General features: G+C 40.0%; 1 protein-coding gene across 1 annotated transcript in view; it reads right to left on the minus strand.

Moving 5' to 3' along the window:
- The window catches only part of MYO3B (myosin IIIB), a 380,991-nt gene that overhangs the window by 154,608 nt on the left and 203,997 nt on the right, over nucleotides 1-22,386 (minus strand). The window contains exon 23 of the mRNA XM_069540813.1: nucleotides 4,205-4,284. Within this exon, the coding sequence (XP_069396914.1) occupies nucleotides 4,205-4,284 (80 nt within the window). The remainder of the gene's footprint in view (nucleotides 1-4,204; nucleotides 4,285-22,386) is intronic.

Genomic DNA, 22,386 nt, shown 5'->3' on the forward strand with positions numbered 1-22,386 from the left:
ATAAAAACATTGTCTTTCTAACCCAGTATACCCTTCTTCTACACCACCAATTGCTACAACAATATAAGCCAACTGGAGCTAAGCAAGCTTGTTTTTTGCCCACATGACAAATGTCCTACCCCATTCCTTGTGAGCAGTGCTGGTTAGCCTTCAAAGTAGTCATGAGTAAGCTTTACAAATTGTGGTACAGACCCCAAGCCCACAGGAAATGAGCAAGCTTCTGTATACATATGGACTACACACATGGAATTTTAGATGGTTATCAAAATGTGAGTAATAAAACATTTACTGTTTCCGATGTGAAATCACTATGCTAAACACTTTGCCTACACTATGTCAATGAATTCTCAAAAGGACCCTATGAGGTAAACACTATTATCACTCCTATTCTACATATAAAGAAGTTAAGGCTCAAAGACTTTAGGTAAATTTCCCAGAGTCCTGCAGCTAGTAACTGGCCATGCCTAGATCTGAACCCAGTTCTGATTCCAAAACCTACTCCTTAAACATTACATACTGCCTTTCTATGTGGTTTGTTACAACTTATAGAATCGGTCTGAAAGCATGGTATTATTAAAAAGATTTGCCTCATCTGTCAACTAAATTTACTTTAGGATAAAGACATAGACTCCAAAAAGTCTCACAAACCATCTAGATCTCAGCAATAAATGAAAAACTGAAGGATTTCTTTTCCCCCTTGGTCTCCGTAAGTACCTACTATCTGCATCCCCAAACCTCGGAAGTATTTATATTTAGGTTCTTGACAAGGCCTTTGGTCAAGAATTTTTACGGCTGTCAAGTGATCCATCCCTCTCTCAAGGAAACAGTCCCTACGGCATCACTTCCCTCAAAAGTCTCCACAGCACTGAATGAGGAAGCAAGGCTGGCCTTGACACCGGCCCAGTGTGAGGGTACTGAATGTGGTGGAGGTCAGCTTTCTGCAAGGCCACCTCTGCTGTTTCACCTTGGAGAAGGCAGAGAGGAACTGATGGAGTTTTTTATTGCTGTTGTTACCCTTCATTTTTTCTGATGCCTTAATTAGAACTTTCAGCTCATATTCTTTCCCAAGGACAATAAATCTCTAGTCATTTTCATCTCACCTGTATTTATTACAGTGATGTAAATATACGCCACACACTCGAGGGCACACTTCTCATGTAGGCAGGGCAGGGAGGGAGATAACAACGTGCTGATACCGAATGTGGAAGGCAGGGGGACAGGTCCTGGCAGAGTCCAGCAGTCAAAAAATCAAATTGAGGAAAGGAGGGGAATATGAGTTGACAGAGAATATTACACAGGAGTCTTTCATCTTTTTGAAAGGAACGTGTCACGATCCTTTTTAGAATCTGGTGGAAGCCAATGACTGCAAAAAAACACATATACAGTTGATCCTCATTATTTGTGGATGCTGTATTTGTGAATTTGCCTACTTGCTGAAATGTATTTGTAATCTCCAAATCAATCAGTGCTCACACGCTTTCACGGTCATTTGCAGACATGCAGAGCAGTGGAAACTTCGACATCTGATGTGCATGCTTCCAGCTGAGGCTGAACAAGGTGACACTCTGTCTTCTTGTTCCAGCTCTCATGCTGTAAACAAGTGTCCTTTTCAAGGTCTACTTAAGTGCCACGATTTTTGTGCCGCATTTTTGTGCTTTTGGCTGGTGATTTTACTGTTTAAAATAGCCCCTGGGGCTTCCCTGGTGGTGCAGTGGTTAAGAATCCACCTGCCAATGCAGGGGACACGGGTTTGAGCCCTGGCCCAGGAAGATCCCACATGCCGTGGAGCAACTAAGCCCATGCGCCACAACTACTGAGCCTGTGCTCTAGAGCTCGCGTGCCACAACTACTGAGCCTGCGTGCCACAACTACTGAAACCCATGCGCCTAGAGCCCGTGCTCCACAATAAGAGAAGCCACCGCAATGAGAAGCCCATGCACCGCAACGAAGAGCAGTCCCCGCTCGCCATAACCAGAGAAAGCCCGCGCACAGCAACAAAGACCCAACTCAGCCAAAAATAAAAATAAAACATAAATAAATTTATTAAAAATAAATAAATAAATATAAAATAGCCCCTAATCATAGTGCTGAAGTGCTGTCTAGTGTTCCTAAGTGGAAGGAGGCTGTCAAGTGCCTGTTGGAGAACATTTGTGTGTTAGATTAGCTTTGTTCAAGCATGAGTTATAGTGCCTTTGGCCTTGAGTTCAATGATACAAATACTGTACTTGAAATATTGTTTTATACAAAGCAATACTACATATAATTAATTATTTATAAGAAGTATCTAGTTGACCTGAGCAACACAGGTTTGAACTGCATGGATGTACTTACACACATATATTTTTCAATGGTAAATACAGTACTACTACACGATCCATAGTTGGTTGAATCTGCATCTGTGGAACCGTGGATACAGACAGCCCTCTATAAAGTTATATGTGGGTTTTCGACTGTGTGGAGAGTTGGTGCCCCGACCCCCATGTTGTTCAAGGGTCAATTGTATTAAAGTGTCTTTTAATAGAAACACACATAATACAAGATTATGTATTAATCAGTTGACGAAAGTGTTGTAACCAGAGGCTTGCAGGAACCTAACCGTGTATTTCCTCTAGGAGCAATGCTCAGAATTTGCTGATTCAGTGTTCACAGTAACTTTACAGAACATAAGTCTTGTGAATAATGAGAGTCAACTGTATTTAACACAAACAACATTTTACATGTAATATCAAGAGGCTCTCATAACCACTGAAACTTCTCTGTAAATCTCACTGAGGGGCCCATAAAACTCATGTTAAATAGCCCTAACATCTTGCCACAAATTCACAAGGTTGAAAAGTAGAATATTCCACAAGATTGTACTAACAATGTGGGTGTAAAAATTATTGTTAACAAAGATGATCTGAATCCCTATTTATGTGCAGGTCTTTTATTCTCAGAGAGAGTAAATATAGATATGTACACCTCTATCAATTTGGGGGTAATAGTCAATGGCATTATGTGCAGCTGTATTGATCATTCTTTATTAAATGAATTATTTAATATTCAATGTAAACAAAAAGGTAAGAAAATTCAGAGATGTGACCTGTTTATTACTCCATCACCTTTAACATTATTGTTTCTTGGTGTTAGTATTAGTATATACAATGAGCATTAACCAGCCAGTCCTTGAGATTTGTGCTAAGCATTATCAGGAAGGATGGAAGAGTTTAAAATATTTTACAGTGGGATATTTAGGAACCCTTCTAACACCCCTTTTGCATGGACAAGTGCACCGCTCATTTTTCAGAGAGCAAAGCAGAGAAATAGGAAAGGGTATGGTTTATTTTCTCCCTGCTGACTCCTTTTGTTATCCTCCTCTGTAGGTTGGTGATAGCTTCAAGGAAAAGTGCTTTATCTCTTCCTAGATGGACTTTATTTTCAAGTGTCAACAATTTTCAAGTGTCATTGCTCTGTATCTTAAGTGATATTTCTGAAAATCAGGTGAAGGGGTCTAGATATGCCACAGTGGCATAAGGATTATTTTGAACTGAAGACATGTAAGAATCAACAGTTGCAAGAAGAAGTTTTTTGGAACTCCCCTTATCTGCCTAAAAGCAAAGCCTCCCAAAAGAATTCAGCTGTCTCAAATCCCCTCCGAGAGGTGAGCTTTGCAATCAGAAAAGATTGACTCCTATCACCAGAGATGAGAAGTCAGAACTGGGATAAGAAATTACCTAAATAGACATTGTCATAAAACTGTTATACCTCCCATCTATTCTCCTAAAGGACCATTTATTTCTCCCAAAAGTCATTTGTTGTCCCAGAAACGTCCTTCTTCCTCTCTTCATCTCCTATTAAGATGGTATATAAGCCCCGAAATCTAACTGGCCCTTTGAATCACTTATTTGGTGAACTACTGTATGTATATGATTAAAGTATTTTTTTTTTCCTCTTGCTAATATGTCAGTTTATTTCACATTCCCCCAAATACTGAATTTAAGAGGGTAGAGGAAGATTTTTTTTTTCCCTGACACAGGATTGCAAACGATTCCATGGTACTGTTTCAAATTTCCTAACCCCTGATTCCTAAATCCCTTCAATCTCTCTTCCAGACTGCCCAGGTAGTGGGCCAGATAAAGGAAACTAATGTTGCCCACCTAGGATAATTCCTAGGGTGGGAACATCTTGTCGTCCACAGTATTTTGAGTACAAACATACTACTTACCTTGGGTCTCCCAGCACTGAAATGCGGAGGCAAAGATCTTGAGGCTGCTGTTATCCTGGCTCTTGTCTGGGCCAAGTTACCTGAGCAAAAAAGACAAAGAAGTTAAGGCAAAGGAAAAGTGAAACAATAGCATGATGAGTAATTTTTCTCTTTGTGCCCTTGTATTTTTCAGAATGTTCTAAATGATCTGCTCTGAATTTGAAAAATTTGGAAAAATTTGAATTTTGAAACTTCAATGATATAAATTGGAAGTAAATTATGTTATAAATAATTTGTAATATAATTTGAATATATATTAGTTTAATAAGCAAATAAGAAAGGACAAAAGGTCTCAAATTCACTTAAACCAGGATAGAAAGAAATTACTACAACATAAAAGGGCCATATATGAAAAGCCCACAAATCATGTACTCAGCGGTGAAAAACTGAAAGTTTTTCTCTAAGATTAGGAACAAGGCAAGAATGTCCACTCTCACCACTTCTATTCAACATAGTACTGGCAGTCCTAGCTAGATCAGTTAGGCGAGAAATTGAAATAAAAGCATCCAAATTGTAAAGGAAGAAGTAAAATTATCTCTGTTCATAGGTGACATTACCTTATATGTAGAAAACTCTAAAGATCACACACACACACACACACACACACACCCCGCCACACACACACACCCCTAACAGAACTAACAAATGAATTCAACAAAGTTGTAGGATATAAAATCAACAGATAAAAAAAATCAGTTGCATTTCTATATACTAACAATGAAAATCTGAAAAGGAAGTTAAGAAAACAATTCCATTTACAACAGCATCAAAAAGAATAAAATACTTGGAAGTAAACTTAACCAAGGAGGCGAAAACTTGTATACTGAAAACTACAACAAAAGTAAAAGGAAAGCAATTCCATTGTGGGGGAGGAAAAAAATCTTTTTCCTCTACTCATCTTAGGTTCACTGGCTGAGGCCCTAAAAATTAGACTGACAGAAGACAGAGTAACAAGAGAAAAGCAATCAGAAGTTTATTAACGCATGTATCACACATATACACAGGAGTACTTAGTGATGAGTAACTCAAAGGGGTGGTTAGAACTTGGGCTTACATAACATCTTAACAAAAGAATAATAAATTTATAAAGAAGTGACAAGACAAAGGAAAAGAACTTTGAGTTTCTAGGGGCGGGAAATTGTGGGAAGGTAAATATATAGGGAAGTTAATGGAAGATAAGGGCTAATGCGTTATATAGATTCCTCTGGTGCTGTCTTTGAGTTGATAAGCATCTAGAGTTGTTTCTGGTGATTAATTTATGTGCTTTCTGGTAGAGAGGAGAGGGGGCATATTTTTACAAATTTATGCCCTGCTTTTGGGCAAATAGGGGGAAGCGAGAGAGCCTTTTCTTGTATCTGCTTCTTCTCAATTGCCTTCAGCTTAAAATAATTTTAATGCCAAAGTGGCATATTTTGGGGTGGCATATTCTGTTACCCTTCACTGTGTTCACTGATTAGAAGACTTAATATTGTTAGAATGTCCATGCTACCCAAAGAGATCTACAGATTCAGTGCAATCCCCATCAAAATCTCAATGGCATTTCTGGAGAAATAGAAAAAACAATCCTAAAATTCATATAGAACCACAAAGGACTCCAAGACAATCTTGAGAAGGAAAGCAAAAGCTGAAGACCTTACATTTCCTGATTTCAAAATATATTATAAAGCTATAGTAATCAAAACAATATGGCAAAACAGTACTGACCTGAAGATAAACATACAGACCAATGGAACAGAATAGAGAGCCCAGAAATAGACCCATGCACATACGGTCAAACAATCTTTTACACAATGGGGAAAGGATTACACAATGGGGAAAGGATTATCTCTTCAACAAATGGTGTTGGGAATACTGGACATCTACATGCAAAAGAATGAAACTGAAACCCTATCTTACATCATACTGGAAAATCAACTCATACTGGATTAAAGACTTAAATGTAAGACCAGAAACTATAAAACTCCTAGAAAAAAAACATAGGGGGTAATCTTCCTAACACTGGTCTTGACAATTATTTCTCGGCTAGGACACCAAAAGCACAGGCAACAAAAGCAAAAACAGACAATTGGGACTGTATCAAACTAAAAGTTTCTGCAAAGCAAAGGATACAATCAACAGGACGGAAAAACAACCCAGAGATGGGAGAAAATATTTACAAACCATAGATTTGATAAGAGGCTAATTTCCAAAATATATAAGGAACTCCTACAACTCAACAGCAAAAAATAAAGTAAAATAAGCTGATTAAAAAATGGGCAAAGAACTTGAATAGACATTTCTCCAAAGATGACATACAAATGGCCTGCAGGTATATGAAAAATGCTCAACTTCACTAACAGTCAGGGAAATGCAAATCAAAGCCACAATGAGATATCACCTCACACTTGTTAGGGTGGCCATTATAAATGAAGAGGAGCAAAATAAGCCCCTTTGACATACTGATTACTCTAAGCTGGTTATTTTTTTTTAAATGCAGACACATGTGAAGCTCTGAAAACTGAGCAGAAATTACCCTTTTGTAAGAAAAATTTACAAGGGGAATCTCCATATGTAAAGGTGTCTCCCTCTCTGTACCAGAAAGAGATGACTCTAAACCTCTAGGAACTCTTCTCAATGGAGAAGGCACCAACTTAAATTTGCATAACAACCTTACCCTTGTTTACTGTGCTTTTCCTAGTCAACTCCAATAACCAGCCTCCCCAACATCTTTTGTCTTTAGCTAGATATAATGTTTAAGTTGGTGGCTTGGGTCATTTCAGGGAGTTTAGTCAGTTTTTCCTGGATATCTCCCATGTATACAGGAGGTATACATGTTATTAAATTTCTGTTTGTTTTTCTCCCATTAAATCTGTCTTTTTATTACAGGGGTGTCTCAGCTAAGAACCTAGAAAGGTAGAGGGAAAATTATTTTCCCTCCCCCACATAAAAAACACCACCACCAGCAACAAAAAGTAACAAGTGTTGGAGAGGATGTGGAGAAATTGGAACCCTTATGCACTGTCGGTGGGAATGTAAAATGGTACAGCTGCTACGGAAAATAGTATGGAGGTTCTTTGAAAAATTAAAACTAGAACTGCCATATGATCCAGTAATCCCACCTCTGGGTACTTACCCAGAAGAACTGAAAGCAGAATCTTGAAGAGATATTTGCACTCCCATGTTCACTGCAGCATTATTCACAATAGCCAAGCAGTGGAAACAGCTAAATATCCGTCAAAGGGTGAGTGGATAGAGAAAATGTGGCATGTACATACAATGGAATATTTATTCAGCCTTAGAAAAAGAAGGAAATCATGCCGTTTGGGGCAACACGGAGGAACCAGGAGGACATTATGCAAAGTGAAATAAGCCAGTCGCAGAAGGACAAATACTGTTAGATTCTTCTTATATCAGGTACCAAAAGCAGTCAAACTGATAAAAGCAAGGAGGAGAAGGTAGTTGCCAGGGGCTGGGGGGACAGGGAAATGGGGAGCTGTTGTTCAATGGGTACAAAGCTTCAGTCATACAAGACGAAAAATTTCTCGAGGTCTGCTGTACATCAGTGTGCGTACAGTAAACAATACCATACTGTATACTCAAAGGTCTCTTAAGAGGGTAGGTTTCACGTTATAAGTTTTTACCACAAAAAGTCTCCAATTAGGGCTTACCAGTCACTGAAAGGGACAAATAAGGAAGAAAAAAAGATGCTGGGAGTTTTCCTGAAAGAGAAGGTGGGCAATAGAGAACACTACTGCCAGGATTTAAGGTACAGACTGATGAGCAGATCTGTCAGTATGGGTCCCTCAGCCTGAAGGGAGGAACCTGACCACCCCCATTGAAACAGCTGATGAAGAGACAGTTAGTTAGGCAGGGGGGACAGGCTCTGAGTCATAGGGGCTGACCTTGAACAAGTTAATTAACATCTCAGAGCTTTGGTTTCTTTGTCTACAACATGAAGACAGTACTTACTACCTAATCCTCAGAGCTGTTTATGGGCATTGGATGAAATAATTCACGAAAAGCACTGTCAACACACAGCTGGTACAAGGTAAGTGCTCACTTTGTGTTACTAGCATCGATGATGATGATGACGATGATTTGCTTGAACAGTTCACATAGCTCTCAGAGCGTAGAAGGTAAGAGAAGAACAGAGAATCTCACTAATTGGCTACTGTGAATACTGGTTTGTTCAAAATATAAAGATGAGAAAAAATGATAAGGCAACTCCATTTTGAACCTCCATGTCTTGGCCACTTTAATTCCTACCACGTCTTGCCTTTGAAGGGTCTGAACGGCCTGCTCAGACTCCCATCTCCCTTCCTCACCACCCACCCTTCATCTCCTCTCTCATCCCTAACCTCCCAAACCAAGAGATCTGTTTGCATTTTTACCTAAAATGTCATTTGATCCTGTAGCAAAATAAAAAGTTGTCAATGAAAGGAAATGCTGCAATTTGTGCATTTGCAAGACACTCAAGATTTCAAAGTTTTTAGCAAGTCTAGCACAAAGATGTCCAAATGTTTTCTCTGGCGATATCTTCAGAGGCTAAACTGTGATTAATAGCCCAGAAAGAACCCTTTGAAGCAGGATTGGTGACATCAAAGTCGTAATCCAGGGGTGGCAGAAGCTTTATAATGAGTGGGAAGCATTTTAACACATTTCAAAGGATTTACAGCATGAATAAACAATAGACCTCGGCAGATGTGCCACACACACCTTTCAGAAACATTACCTATAAGAAGTTTCTATTTTAATTTAAATGTAAATACAGTGTTCACACTTCTTTCAAATGTTAAGCACCCTCCTTGCTTCACCCCCCAGACAGCCTCTTTGGCTAAGGACGCCTCATTGCCCCAGAGCACCCTCCTGTGACTGCCTGACGTGTGTTGGGGAGCGAAAACGGAAGTCAGAGGCTTTGGATGGAATTTATATCCTACGTGGGAACTGGGTTAGGAAAGACTCTAAAAAGGAGCTTGCAATGATCCCACATAATTTCCCTGCTTCCAACTTAAAGGGAAAGAGACAAGTGGTCTGAAGACAGAGCTGAAACTTTTAAAAGATGGCAATTTCCTGCCTGCTTCAGAGGATTTTCAGCTCTTGGAAAGCACCCAGCACCCATGATTTCAGTTGCCTCTTAAGAATTGCCCAAGATGATGGGTTGCTGTTTTAAATAATCATGATTGGAACTTGACTTCCCTCTGCTGCCCCCTCTGGGATTAAAAGATTGGTTGCAGGGTTCTGGTGGTAACTGCTGGTGGGCATTTGTTTGGGAAATTTTCTGTAACACAAGAAATAGGCTAATAAACGACTGCAAAGCAACGCTGAAAAGTAAAAGGCTTGTGTCAAATGCTACTCAAAAGGAGCTGCAAAGAAAACATCCAATGCTTCAGCTATTCTGTTACCAGATTATCTGAGTAGACCTGAGAACTAGAATGTTGTACCCTACAGTAAGCTTGGATACTGAACACCAAAATCACACCTTCCTGTCTACATGAGAATGACCTTATGTTATTCCAGTCTCCATTAGCATCAATTTCTTCTTCCAGGAGTCTCCTGCCTAGATTGTTCATGGTTTGACTGTTCATTACAAGAACTGCCCGAAAGACCAAAGACTCATTAACTCTTTAATGGAAAATGTCCAAAGACAGTTTAAGCCCTATGATTCTATGAATCCCTTGTTTTAAATAAGCCTCACTTTGTTGTTTCCACCAATCATGGACTGGTTGTATTGTGTATGATCTTTACACAATCCTAATCATGCCCTCTCACTTAGAAAGACCCGCCTTAAATCAAACTTGATCTCTCAACAAATTCTGACCCTGCCTTTCCTTCTCCAAGACACTGCCAAAGCTTTGAGAGGTGGTGGTCTCCCTTAATGCGGTGAGCAATGAACTCCACTTTGTCTAATCAACAGGCAGTGTGAGTAATGGTTAGGGAGTCACCTTGGGACAGACCTATGATGGGGTGATACTTGCAGTGAATGAAATGCTCTAATTTCAGTTAATAACACTGTACCCAATTAAAAGGCAAGGGGTTAAATTTAGTAGTTGTATAAAACATACTATAGTATTTTATATGTTTAAAAAAAACCACTTGGATACTGATCTATCCTAAATCTATATAACAAAGACTTGTTTTAGATTTGACACATTGAGGTAAATTAAAATAGTGACAAAAAATATGACACAGCTGTAGGAGGCCAAGAAAGAAAGTGTAATGTTAGGTTTTGTTCTACAGTTTTCACTTTCTCTCCTGGCATTTATCTATGGCTTTGAGTGTTAATATCAATAAATGGGCAGGGGGGAGGTGGAAGAGCTCCCAGCCCACTTAATTTCCCAAGAAAAGAACATGGATAAATTTTATATATATAGAAGGGGCTGCAGTTTTGTGGAGGGAAGAAATAAGAGATCAGCCTGTCCTCCAGGCTGTTCCAATGAAGAAAGATACGCACATACAGCAAATGCTCTTTTCTGAATGCACAACCTAGCCTTTACCACGTATGTGGGAAATTCAATGTCCAAAAGAAACCTCTTCCTCTTTTCTGTATCTACTTTTAATTGATATTGGTCTGGAAATTTAAGGAATTTCTGTACAGTGAACACCTCTAGACTATTTGTTTGAAGGAAGCCAAACCAAGGTTTTCACTGATTTTTTTTTTTCATTTAGAATTGGAACTACAGCTTTAAAGATTTGTGGCCCAGAGATTTCAAAATTGTAAAGCTGAGGAAAAAATAATAACTCTTTTGCTCTTTAAACTTGAAAACTCATAAACAGGATGTCATACGGCAAACAACTGTACCAAATCATCAGAAAGTGTCAAGGAGGCAATCAGGCTTCCCTTTCTTAACTCAGTCAATAGTGGAGCTGAGGCTCTCCCTGCATTTTATTGCCACATTGGTAGAAGCTGCCAGTTCAGCCTATCTTAATAAAGATAGAGCTAGTTTTGAAAAGCCCTGGGTATGGTCTGCCTTCCCCTCATGTTTTGCTTGAAGTTTACTTGGAAATAACATGGCTGCCAAGTGACATGACATGTGTTCACAAAAGTGCTGGAGCCTACACTGTTGGTATCTATCCAAGAAGACTTAACCCATTGAGAAAAAAATGAAATCCACACGTGCATATCTGCCAGCACCCACATATCACGGACACGTAAGGATTGCTTATTCCAGTCTCAGAGCGACATCCATACACAGCAGAGCAGTTTCTAGTCCAACCATGGCTAGTCCTGGACAAAACTATAATTTAGACAAAGGATATATTCAAGGTCCCCCACACGGCTTTTCACATTCCTATTCCCACTTTCAAAGGTGCAACATGGCTTTAATGCTGTGTCTCTTCCCTACCCGCAGCAACTAATTCTCCCTATTTCCTTGCCCTGCCCTGGAAATCTTCCCAGCAGACTTTCCCTGTCTATGTTCCAAACCTTCAGGTTACTCTTCTTCTCTGACAACTAATCCTGATCTAATTTCTTCATGGATGGATAAATGTATTACTTCACTCAGGTGAAATGTTTACATATGAAGGGGAGCAGAATTTGTCACCCCAAAATATACCTCTTTGATAGTATTATTATTTCAGGCTGATTACTTTTAAGAAACAGCTGTCACAGGAGAAACTCTGAAAACTGAGTAGAAATTACCCTTTTGTAAAAAATTTTTGGAGGGCAAAAACATGGAAAAGGAAGGCTTTATTAAGACATCATAAGCTACTGGTGGGACCATGGACAAAAGCTTAGCTAATTTTGCTCTTCCAGTGGCCTTTAGGTAGATACTCATCCAACTGTGTGGCCAAAGGTGAATGGTTTGGATACAAGCCACTAGAGGACTCATACCTGTTAGTTACTACAAGTGTTAATGGGGCCACAGTCTTGAGTAAAATCTCATACGGGTCAGGTTGTTGCAACACAGGGAACTCACATTCCATAGTCCAAGACTAGAATCCTAAATAAAATGCCAAGGCAAGAGAGAATAAACTGATTACTACAGATAAAAAATCTCTCCCTAAAAGCTCTGCTCAACACACCTTATCTATTCATGGTGGGTCAGTTATAGATTTCCCTGTGTAAAGCGTAACATTATGTTTCCTTGTGTTTTCAGTTAAGACTGAGAAAGCCACACAGGGCTTCAGAAACAAGAGGCTGTTAACTTCACATTTTGCAGAATGATGACTGAGTGCTTGGAATTATAAGTGCTTCTTTAGTTCTCCCTCTTTAGCCTAGAAGCAATGAAAAGAACATGACTTAAAATTGAGAAACCTGAATTCTTATCCCAGGCCTGCCATTGACTTCAGATCACTTCTATGACTCACCTGTGCTACACATCAAATGAGAAGTTTGAGTAGATTAGTGGTCCTCCACTCATGTGCATTTTGCCATGGCATCCATGAAACAAACCCTCTGTGCTATGCAGCTGCATCTAGATCAATGTCAGGCAATGTGGTGTAAGAGGGGTGGACTCTTGCGAGAGGGAACTACAAGGAACAGTGTAATGTTGACCTAGTACCAAAAAAAGACTGCGTGACATCTGTGGCCAGGACACGTGAGAACTTTACCTAGGCTGTAGATTAGAGAGCTGGTCAGGGTAGTAAAAAATATTGTTTGAAAAGCAACATTAGGGAAAAAAATTGCAAAAGGCACATCTGATAATGGACTGTTATCCAAAATACACAAAGAACTCTTGAAATTCAACAGTTAGAAAACAAACAACCTGATTTTAAAATGGACCAAATACTTTAACAGACACCTCACCAAAGAAGATACACAGATGGCAAATAACCACATGAAAAGATGCTCCACATTATATCATCAGGAAAATGCAAATTAAAACGAGATACCATTACACACCTATTAAAATAGCCAACATCCAGAACACTGACATCATCAAATGCTGCCAAGGATGTGGAGCAAGGGGAACTCTCATTCATTGCTGGTGGGAGTGCAAAATGGTGCAGCCACTTTGGAAGACAGTTTGGTGGTTTCTTACAAAAATAAACATACTCTGACATATGATCCAGCCATCACGCTCCTTGGTATTTACCCAAAGGAGTTGAAAACATGTCTGCACAGAAATCCCTGTTGCCAAAAATTGGAAGCAACCAACATGTCAGTAGGTGAAGAGATAAATAAATTGAGTTACATCCAGACAATGGATTATTTAGTGCTAAAAAAATGAGCTATGAAATCATGAAAAGACATGGAAGAACCTTAAATGTATATTACTAAGTGAAAAAAGTCATCTGAAAAGGCTACATACTGTATTATTCCAAGTGGAAAAGGCAAAACAATGGAGATAATAAAAAGATCATGGATCCAGGGAAGAGATGAATAGGCAAGGCACAGAAGATTTTAAGGAAAGTGAAAATACTCTGTATGACTCTATAATGATGAATATGTCATTATACCTTTGTCCAATCCCACAGAACGTACAACACCAAGAGTGAAGCATAATGTAAACCATAATGGATTTGGAGTGATGATGATGTGTCAATGTAGATTCATCAACTGTAACAAATGTACCACTCTGGTGGGGGATGGTAATAATGGGGGAGGCTGTGCAAGTAGTGGCAAAGGGGATATGGGAAATCTCTGTACTTTCCTCTCGATTTTGCTGAGAACCTAAAACTGTTCTAAAACCTAGAGTCTTTTTTTTTTTTTTTAAATAGAAAAGCAACATCAAGCTGACCAACAAGCACATGAGTAAGAGTAGTATCTGTGGATGCAAACTGGAGTAAAAAAGGTTGAATAGTGCTGGGCCTCCATTCAGGTCCAAAGGTCTATCTAAGGCTGTGAAATACATTTTAAGAGATTGCTGAGGTGGAGAAAATAAGAAAGAACAAAATAAAGAGGCACTCCCTTGCCTGCCTGCTCGTATCTCTCACAAGTGTCCTATACTAATAAACTCCTCCCTTACCTGTCACTCTGCCTCTTGCTGACTTCTTTCTGCACCAACATCTTCATAATATGTATTCTCTTAGTAAAAAATTACGATTCTTTCAGTTTGCATATTAGCAAGTATCAGTCATTTTGAAAAGCTGGGTACTAATATGAATGCAATCATCACTTATATAAACTTTTTGATTGAGATTCTGAAAGCATTCAAGGTTAACTTCTGATCTGTAGGTATCCAAGTATAATTTTCCCACTTACCAATTCTTTTGCTTTCTTTCAAGGAATGACTATTTCATATCACCTAGCGCCTTTTTAAAGGACCTAGTCTGAACATTCAGGTGTGTATCTTTGAGAAAAAATGTAGCAGCTTAAGAATCCAGAAAAAAAGGACAGGCATACTGAGAAATGCAACACTCTATAGGAAGCAAAGCTTATAACATGCCTAACTGGCCAGCGTGACTCACATCTGAGCTACACTGCCACAGGTTTTCTTGGACACAAACACACCCACATATTTCTCTCTTTTCTCTCTTCTCTTCTTTCTCTCTCCCTCTCTCTCTCTCTCTCTCTCAGATTTGTGTTTTTACCAGTTCATAAAATGGCATTGACCAGAAAGATTCTTCTACTGAACCTGATATGTGTCATGGTGTTGAAGGATGCAGTTAATGTAAGTTTTATTTCGTAAGTACAGACATTGCTTTTTTGAGAACTTGGCTTTATAGAACTGTGGCATAGCATCCAGAATAACTCCTTGATTTCCAAATCTTCCTAAATTAAAGTCTTATCCTGAAGACTTGGGATGCAATTAATTACTGACTTTTCTTTTAAAGAAAAGACCCTATTGAGAATAAAGGCCAACAAAAAAGATTCCTCTGATGAAGGAACTCTACAAGCATCACAATTCTGTGCTAATTCTAGAGGCTGCAGTTTGTTAGTGCACTGAGCCCTTTTGAGTCCTTTTAAATCAATGAGCCCTTGTGTCTGAGCCCTATTGAGTCTTTTTAAATCAATGCAAATATTTTACCTTCTATTGGTATTTATCTTTAGAAATGCTTTATTTCCTTATATAGGTCACATGGTTTCTGAAGTCAGGCACTAAGAATTTCTATTCCCATTCATTAATTCAAAAAATATTCCTTTAGCACCTGCTAGAAGATTTGTGAAGTGCCCTACATATAGTAGATGCTGAAAAAAAAAAAAAAAGTTTATTGAAGATGCTCCAATGCACCAGAACAACATTTAAGATGATTTCTCCCCTTGCCTTCTTTTTTTAAAAAAATTTTATTGGAGTGTAGTTGACTTACAATGTTGTGTTAGTTTTAGGTGTACAGCAAAGTGAATCAGTTATATATAGAGAGAGAATGGAGATATATATATATATATATATCTCCATTCTTTTTCTGATTCTTTTCCCATATAGGTTATTACAGAATATTGAGTAGAGTTCCCTGTGCTATACAGTAGGTCCTTACTAGTTATCTATTTTATATACAGTAGATCCTTGCCTTCTATGGATGGATCACATCTACCATCTCTTGGAAAACTTCAGTATCACAGATTCTTCTTTCAGTCATCCAAGAACACTATGGCTCATTATTCCAAAGAAATAGCAATTGACAGTGAACCACTCTACAGAGTTAGTGCATTCAATAGCACCATGGATGAGTAATAAGCCTGAATGAAATAGATTTAGGATTTAAATGTTTCTAGAGAATGCCTAGATGTTCCTTGATGTGACACTGAAAGCTACCCATGAAGCTAATTAACACTGTGTCTGTGACTCCTCACTGGAGTCTAAGCTCCATTAGGGCAGGCACTAAGTCCATTCTATCTACCACTTTATAGCTAGTGTTTAGCATAATTAACCTAGCACATAGTAGGCACTCAATAAATATATGTGAATGAATGAGTGAAGGAATAAATTGTGTGGCATTAAATTTTATTTAACATGACATCCAATACCCTTCTAGGAGCAAGCCCCAGCTCACCTCACTTCCCTCCACGTACCCTGAACTTTTTGCTGGTCTCTGGCCATACCACTCTCCCTTCATATTTCAGAAACTTTGCTCAAGCTATTTGAGGCCTGGATTGCAGAGGTGAAGTGGTTAAGATTGTGAGTTCTAGGGTCGAACCACCTGGGGTTTGTCTCAGCTCTGTCACTTACTTGTTAGGAGGGCTTGAATGAGTTACTTGCCTTCTAAGTATCTGGGTTTCATCATCCAGAAGGCTGGATGAATGTTTATTGAGTTTTGGGAATAAAGTGTTCCCGTTAAATTTATAGTTAACAGAGTTTCAGTGGCGAGTGGAGATGTAGATGTTGCTGGTCTAGGGGATTTGATTAGAGCCACGTGGAGCCCCTAGAGGTCCTAGTTGGCCACGGAGTTTTAGTTTAAGCTAAATCACTTGACTCAAGTTAGTGACCTTCTCTTCAGCATGTATTTTGAGATTTATAAAACGTTATTAATTAGGAGTTTCAGTTAATCAGAGTTTTATAGACTATCCAATTTTCTATTGCCTAGAACTCATTAAATGTTGGGTTGGATGACTAGAAAACAAAGTAAATAAACTGAAGATTTAAGGTTTGAGGGTGTATTTTATTCTTTCCCGTCTATATTCTTAAGGTACTATTTTTAAAACAAAGAAATCACAAACTCTCAAAAGAAAGAAAGAGATGAAGGAAGGAAGGAAAGAAGGAAGGAAGGAAGGAAGAAAGGAGGGAGGGAGGAGAACCCACAGTACTGTATAATATTATCTACTGTATTTTAAAACAATTCATCAGAGATAAGGAAATACATGTAGAAATCCACTTATTTTGCCCTATATTTGTCCCTCTGCTCCAGATCAGCAAAGAGTTAACAATACTTAAATACTAACACTTATTGAATGTCTACAATGTAGTAGATACTATGCTAAGTGTATAGAATGAATTATTTAATACAACACTGTGAGCCATGTCCCCAGTTCACCAAGAAAGGAAATGGCGGCAAAGAGTATACAAGCCTATGGCCTGAGGTCAGATATCTGCTGTGCAGGGCACTGAGCAGTGATGTTGAGAGAGCCCATCAACTCGGATGGCCTAATTAAAGACTCTGTGGTTGTTTCAGGGTTTCTGGCCACATTCAAAGGAAACCACTGAGTAACTGAGGGAACTGCTGCCTGATCAAACTGATTGAACCCAACTGATTTTAGATGATGTCTGAATTTTTTAGTCATTTACATACCAAACCAGGTGAACGGCACACAGTTCCCATTGATTACCCAGCAATCACTATCCTTGTGGCTAAGCCAAACCTAATCATCTGGAAAACAGTTGATCTGGGTTTTGTGTAACTAGAACTGTCCTTGTGAAACGTAAAGAATGGAACCACTCTACTAAATGCAAACCTTAATAAAATCTTAGCGCTCCTCTCCCACTTCCAACTCTCCAGTAAAGTTAAGTGACATTTTATTTAGTTTACTGACATCTCACATGTGCGAGCCAGTAAAGTTCACAATTGTTACTCCACACAGCTGTGGTTTACAGCTTCTCTTCGCACACAACACGCTGGCACCAGAGCAAAATGATTAACTTTTATATGCTTCTAACATATGGACCAGACTGTTAGAAGCTGGTCTTGTGTTCTAAAGAGAAAAATAGTTTTTATTAACATGACCCAAATTCCTGGGGAAAAAAGCATTAAGTTGTGATCCATCTCTAAGTAGAGAGATTATAATTATGATGGCTTTGTTTCTAATTCACTTTATTTGAAGTGCCTGGAGTTACCTTTTAGTAAGGTGGGGAGGGGGGAAGATGGCCTGAAAACCCCATGATAAAGAGATTTTGTAGTGGGATGAATTAATAAACCGTAAATGGCCTTGAGACTTTTCCTCAATATGAGCTATGAAATAAATGCAAAGAACCTTTCATCTTAAATGGGAACATATTTCTTCTCTATGAATAAGAAGGATTCTGGTGAGAGAAGAAGAATTTGTTTTTCTTGCATTTCTGACCATTTGAAAAGTCAAAGCTGCCATATTTGCTGTACTTGACAAGATCATTAAAGAAATAAAATAAAATGGCCCTCAACTGTACTGCTACTTAAAAATAAAACGTACGTTCACTGTCACACTTAGAAGCTATGAAAAAAGTATTAAAATGTGCTGAGGAAAGATAGTGGATCTGATTCATAACAGATACTTTCCCAATATTAGAGCCATTATTACAACTCATTAGTGAACGTTATTTTAGTTTTTGTCTTTCAAGGACACAGCAGCAACAGGGTCCCTAGAGCTAGGAAAGCATGAAGAACTTTTGGAAATGGATTTAAGATCCACACTGGAAGACTGCCCTGGAAAAGAAAGACTCAGGGAGAAAATTTTCTGATCAGCAATGCCTCAGTAAGTCCCACTTGACTCTTGACCCTCAAGATGCTTTTCGCAAAAAAGCATCTTACTGGTTTCAGAAGCCCTGTACAGGAGAGCCATCTCTTGGTATTTCTGCAGTAAAGATGCTTATGGAATTTCATACCTAGTATTCCCCATGCTTTTTGACCATAGAAATCTCTTCTTTACCTCACACTTCATCACATCCCACAAACCTAGAGTTTCATGAAACACGCTTGGGAAAACACTGCTCTTGATACTGATGATATGGGACCTTTCTATCTCTGCAAAGAGAACCAAGGGAACTTTCCACAAGCCTGTGCTGGAACTCTGCAAATCCAGAACACCGACTTTTCTCACATACTGGGAAATAGGCTGAAGTCTGAATGCAGTAAAATATTATTTTATGAAGAAAGAAGAATTTATTTTCTTTGGAAGGACCAGCAAGAAGGGCTCTTTGGCATTTCTGCAATTCTCTTTGAGAGCAGGAATGAGGCACATCTGTGGCTAGGGCAGCGATTCTCTGTAGCCACCATGTTATTCAACGTGGTAGCTGCAGAACACATGAAATGTGGTTAGTCCAAACTAGATGTGCCGTAAGTAAAAAATACACACCAGATTTCAAAGACTTAGTTTAAAAAAAGAAAAAAGGTACGATATCTCAATAATTTTTATATTGATTACTTGTTGAATGATAATATTTTTGATATGTTGAGTAAAGATATATTAGTAAAAGTAATGTTGTCTGTGCTGTAGACTAAATGTTTGTGTTCCCCACCCCCTACAAATTCATATGCTAAATCTTAACCCCCAACGTGATGGTATTCGGAGGTAAGGCCTTTGGGAGTTAAGTGATTCATGAAGGCAGAGCCCTTATCAATGGGATTAGTGTCCTAATGAAAGAGACCCCTGAGAGCTCCCTCACCCCTTCTGCCATCTGAGGACACAGTGAAAAGACAGCCAACTATGGACCAGGAAATGGTCCCTCACCAGGCATCAAATCTGTTGGTGCCTTGATCTTGAACTTCCCAGCCTCCAGAACGGTGAGAAATAAATTTCTGTTGTTTATTAGCCACGCAGTCTGTGGTATTGTGTTATAGCAGCCCAATGGTCTAAGACAACCTGCTTCTTTTTACTTTTGAAAATGTGATGAATAGAACATTTTATATTACAGTGGACAGCACGGTGCAATAGACCAATGAACAACAGAGAGCCAGTGACAGCTCTCAAACCACAGTAACTCCAGACTGAAAGTTTGGCGTAGGGATTACTAGAGGTTGGTCTGTTTGACCTTAAGCTTCCTTCTACTTGAGAGGTTCTTCTTCACGCAAAGCCCTCACTTTGCAGATGGGAAGCTAGTTCAGAAAATTGAATTAAACCCTTTGGGTGCAAAGTACCAACCCAGGTCAAACTCAGCCTGTCTCCTGACTTATAGCCCAGGGCTCTTTATTCCACCACAGTTGACTGGGTGGAAGAAACTGCAGGTAGACGTTTTAAAAGGAAAGAAACATTCAAGCTGCTTACATTTGAACCAAAAGACAAATAAGCAAAAAAACCCCCCAGCACCTGGGGAATACAAACTCAAAACCTACAGGCATTCAGGGATTCGAGAAAACAAACCAAAACAAGAATTTCAAGAGATGAATGATCTCTTGCCTCACAACCACACCACACATACACTTTGTCCTCAACAAGCTAGCAAAGAAAATCAAAGATTCTTCTAGACAAGGGCTGAAAACCATTAACAAAGGGAGATGCGGGAAGGTGTGAAGTTTCTTCCCGGAAGGTCCAGCGGTTGCCAGGACCCTCTGCCTTCCCCTCCAGCCTGTCAAAGGGCAGAAGGGGACACTGCTCCCCCACGGAACCTCACAGAGGCAGCAGAGGTCTCTTGGCTGGTCCTCCCAGTTGGCTGTGGCAGTAATAGAAGGGAGTGTGACCACACGGGCACCCAGAGTCCCCAGGGTACCCACGTTTCTGAGTAAGTACATGGATCTTGGGCTTCCCAACAAAGTACTTACAGCACGTGCGTGTGCTGTTTGCTTCTGGGAAAGCCCACCCTGTCCACTCCACCAAGAAGGGGGCCGGCAATCAAGCTCAAATGCTAGAGATGTAGCTGTGGTTCTATCTGAGCTGCTCTGGCATCTGAGTCCTAATAGGGCTTCACGCGTGTCTCCCCAGATTCAGAATATGGAGTTCTAGGTGGAGCTCTGGATTTCACAACTTGTTGAAATAAATCTCTCATGCTGGGGGGCTCCCAGCCAGCACCATAAATAAGGATGACCCAAATACATTTCAAGTGCTCTCGAGACCACAAGGAAATTCCGTTCACAAAGTACACTCCCTGCCTGAAAAGACAGGCTCTCCTGAGCACCTCGTATGTGCAGGTGCCTCTCCAGGAGCTAGAAAGAGAATCTTACTGAATGGACAAAATCCTGTCCTCATGGAACTTACACCCCAGTGTCACCAGGGATTTCACCCAACCCAGACCAAGAACTTCCAGGAGGAGGTGATGCTAGGGCTGAGTTTTGGAGGAAGAAAAAAGGATTAGGAGGCAGGGAAGGGGCAGGGTTGGAAGGTGTGGTGATGAGGGTGGGAGTGGGGGACAGAAGTAATCTCAGAGCAGAATTAACATGTTGTAATGGCATGGAACAGTGAAGTACTGTGAACAGTGGTGACTGTATTTTCTGTATATAAATGAAATAGAAGACATGGTCCTTGTTCTCACGAAGCTTACAGTCTTCCCAAGTAGACAAGCTGGTTGCATGAGGCACAACTGCACAGCTGGGTAGCCCGAAGTACTGAATTGCACAGCTCTGATGGTAGGTTGTTGGAGATGAGGCGCCCATGTGATTAACATTTGCTATTTTGCTCTGTTCCTGAGACAAGAATCTGACTCTCACCCACCCTGGGCTGGTGCTGGGAAGAATCCTCAGCTAGTGATGGAATCTGCCAGCCTCCCAGGGTCACACCTACAGAAAGCTTTGTGGTTCTCTGCTGTGCCTCGAGCATGAAATCAGCATAATGAGGCATCTCAGTTCACTGGGGATAAACAAGAAACGGTTCCACTTTTTCCTGTAACTTCCCCACCCCTGCTGACCCCTCACCTTTCTGTGAGGATGGCAGCTCCATTAACTATGTTTAAGCCCATTTCACAGATTTTCAGATATTTTCTGTTATTAAAGATTACTTTTGGTTTTGAAGATTCTTTCTTATTTATTTTTAACCTTTAATATCATCTCAAGTCAAAGCTCTTTTTCCCACTGTTCCTTTCCCTCCAGGCTGGATTGATACCATCATGGCCTGAAGCAGTCTTCTCTCTCACCCCTCTGCTCTGGGCTAGCTGCTCTGGCGTGGGAGGGGGAGGAAGGAAAAAGGCGAGGGCCGAGCTCTCTTTCTCAGACTGGGTGAGGCTGCAAACCCTCTCTGGCTGGACACAACAGTCCCTGGGCTTAATGGGGAAAGGCGGTGGCCCCATACGGCCCCCTGGTAAGGGGGCTCATATGGAACAGCTCCCTCAGCAATTAGGGATCTGTTAGGGGCTGAACTGTAGTCCCCCCTTCCCTGACCATATTCATATGTTGAAGTCCTAATGCCCAGTACCTCAGAAGGTGACCATATTTGGAGATAGGACCTGGTTCTCTCTAGTTAGTCTTTAACACCCTGTTCAAGTTTTTCTTTCTTACTCTGAAGCTGTTCCCTTCAGGAGCCCCTCACCGTTTACCCACCCTGCTTCCCTCCCTCTGCCCTGAGTCCTTTCCTCCCCATCCTGTTCACTTGCTCATCCCACTTCCACCTCCCTCTCCTTTCCAGGGCTGCAGACCCTGGCGTAGAATGCCTCATTACACCAGGCTTTACATTTAATTTTTCTCTAGTCTCCTATTTAAAAAAAAAAAAAAAATCTCTTCCAAGAAACCTT

This window comes from Delphinus delphis, chromosome 7, assembly GCF_949987515.2.
Source record: "Delphinus delphis chromosome 7, mDelDel1.2, whole genome shotgun sequence".
In the NCBI taxonomy this organism is placed as follows: Eukaryota; Metazoa; Chordata; class Mammalia; order Artiodactyla; family Delphinidae; genus Delphinus; species Delphinus delphis.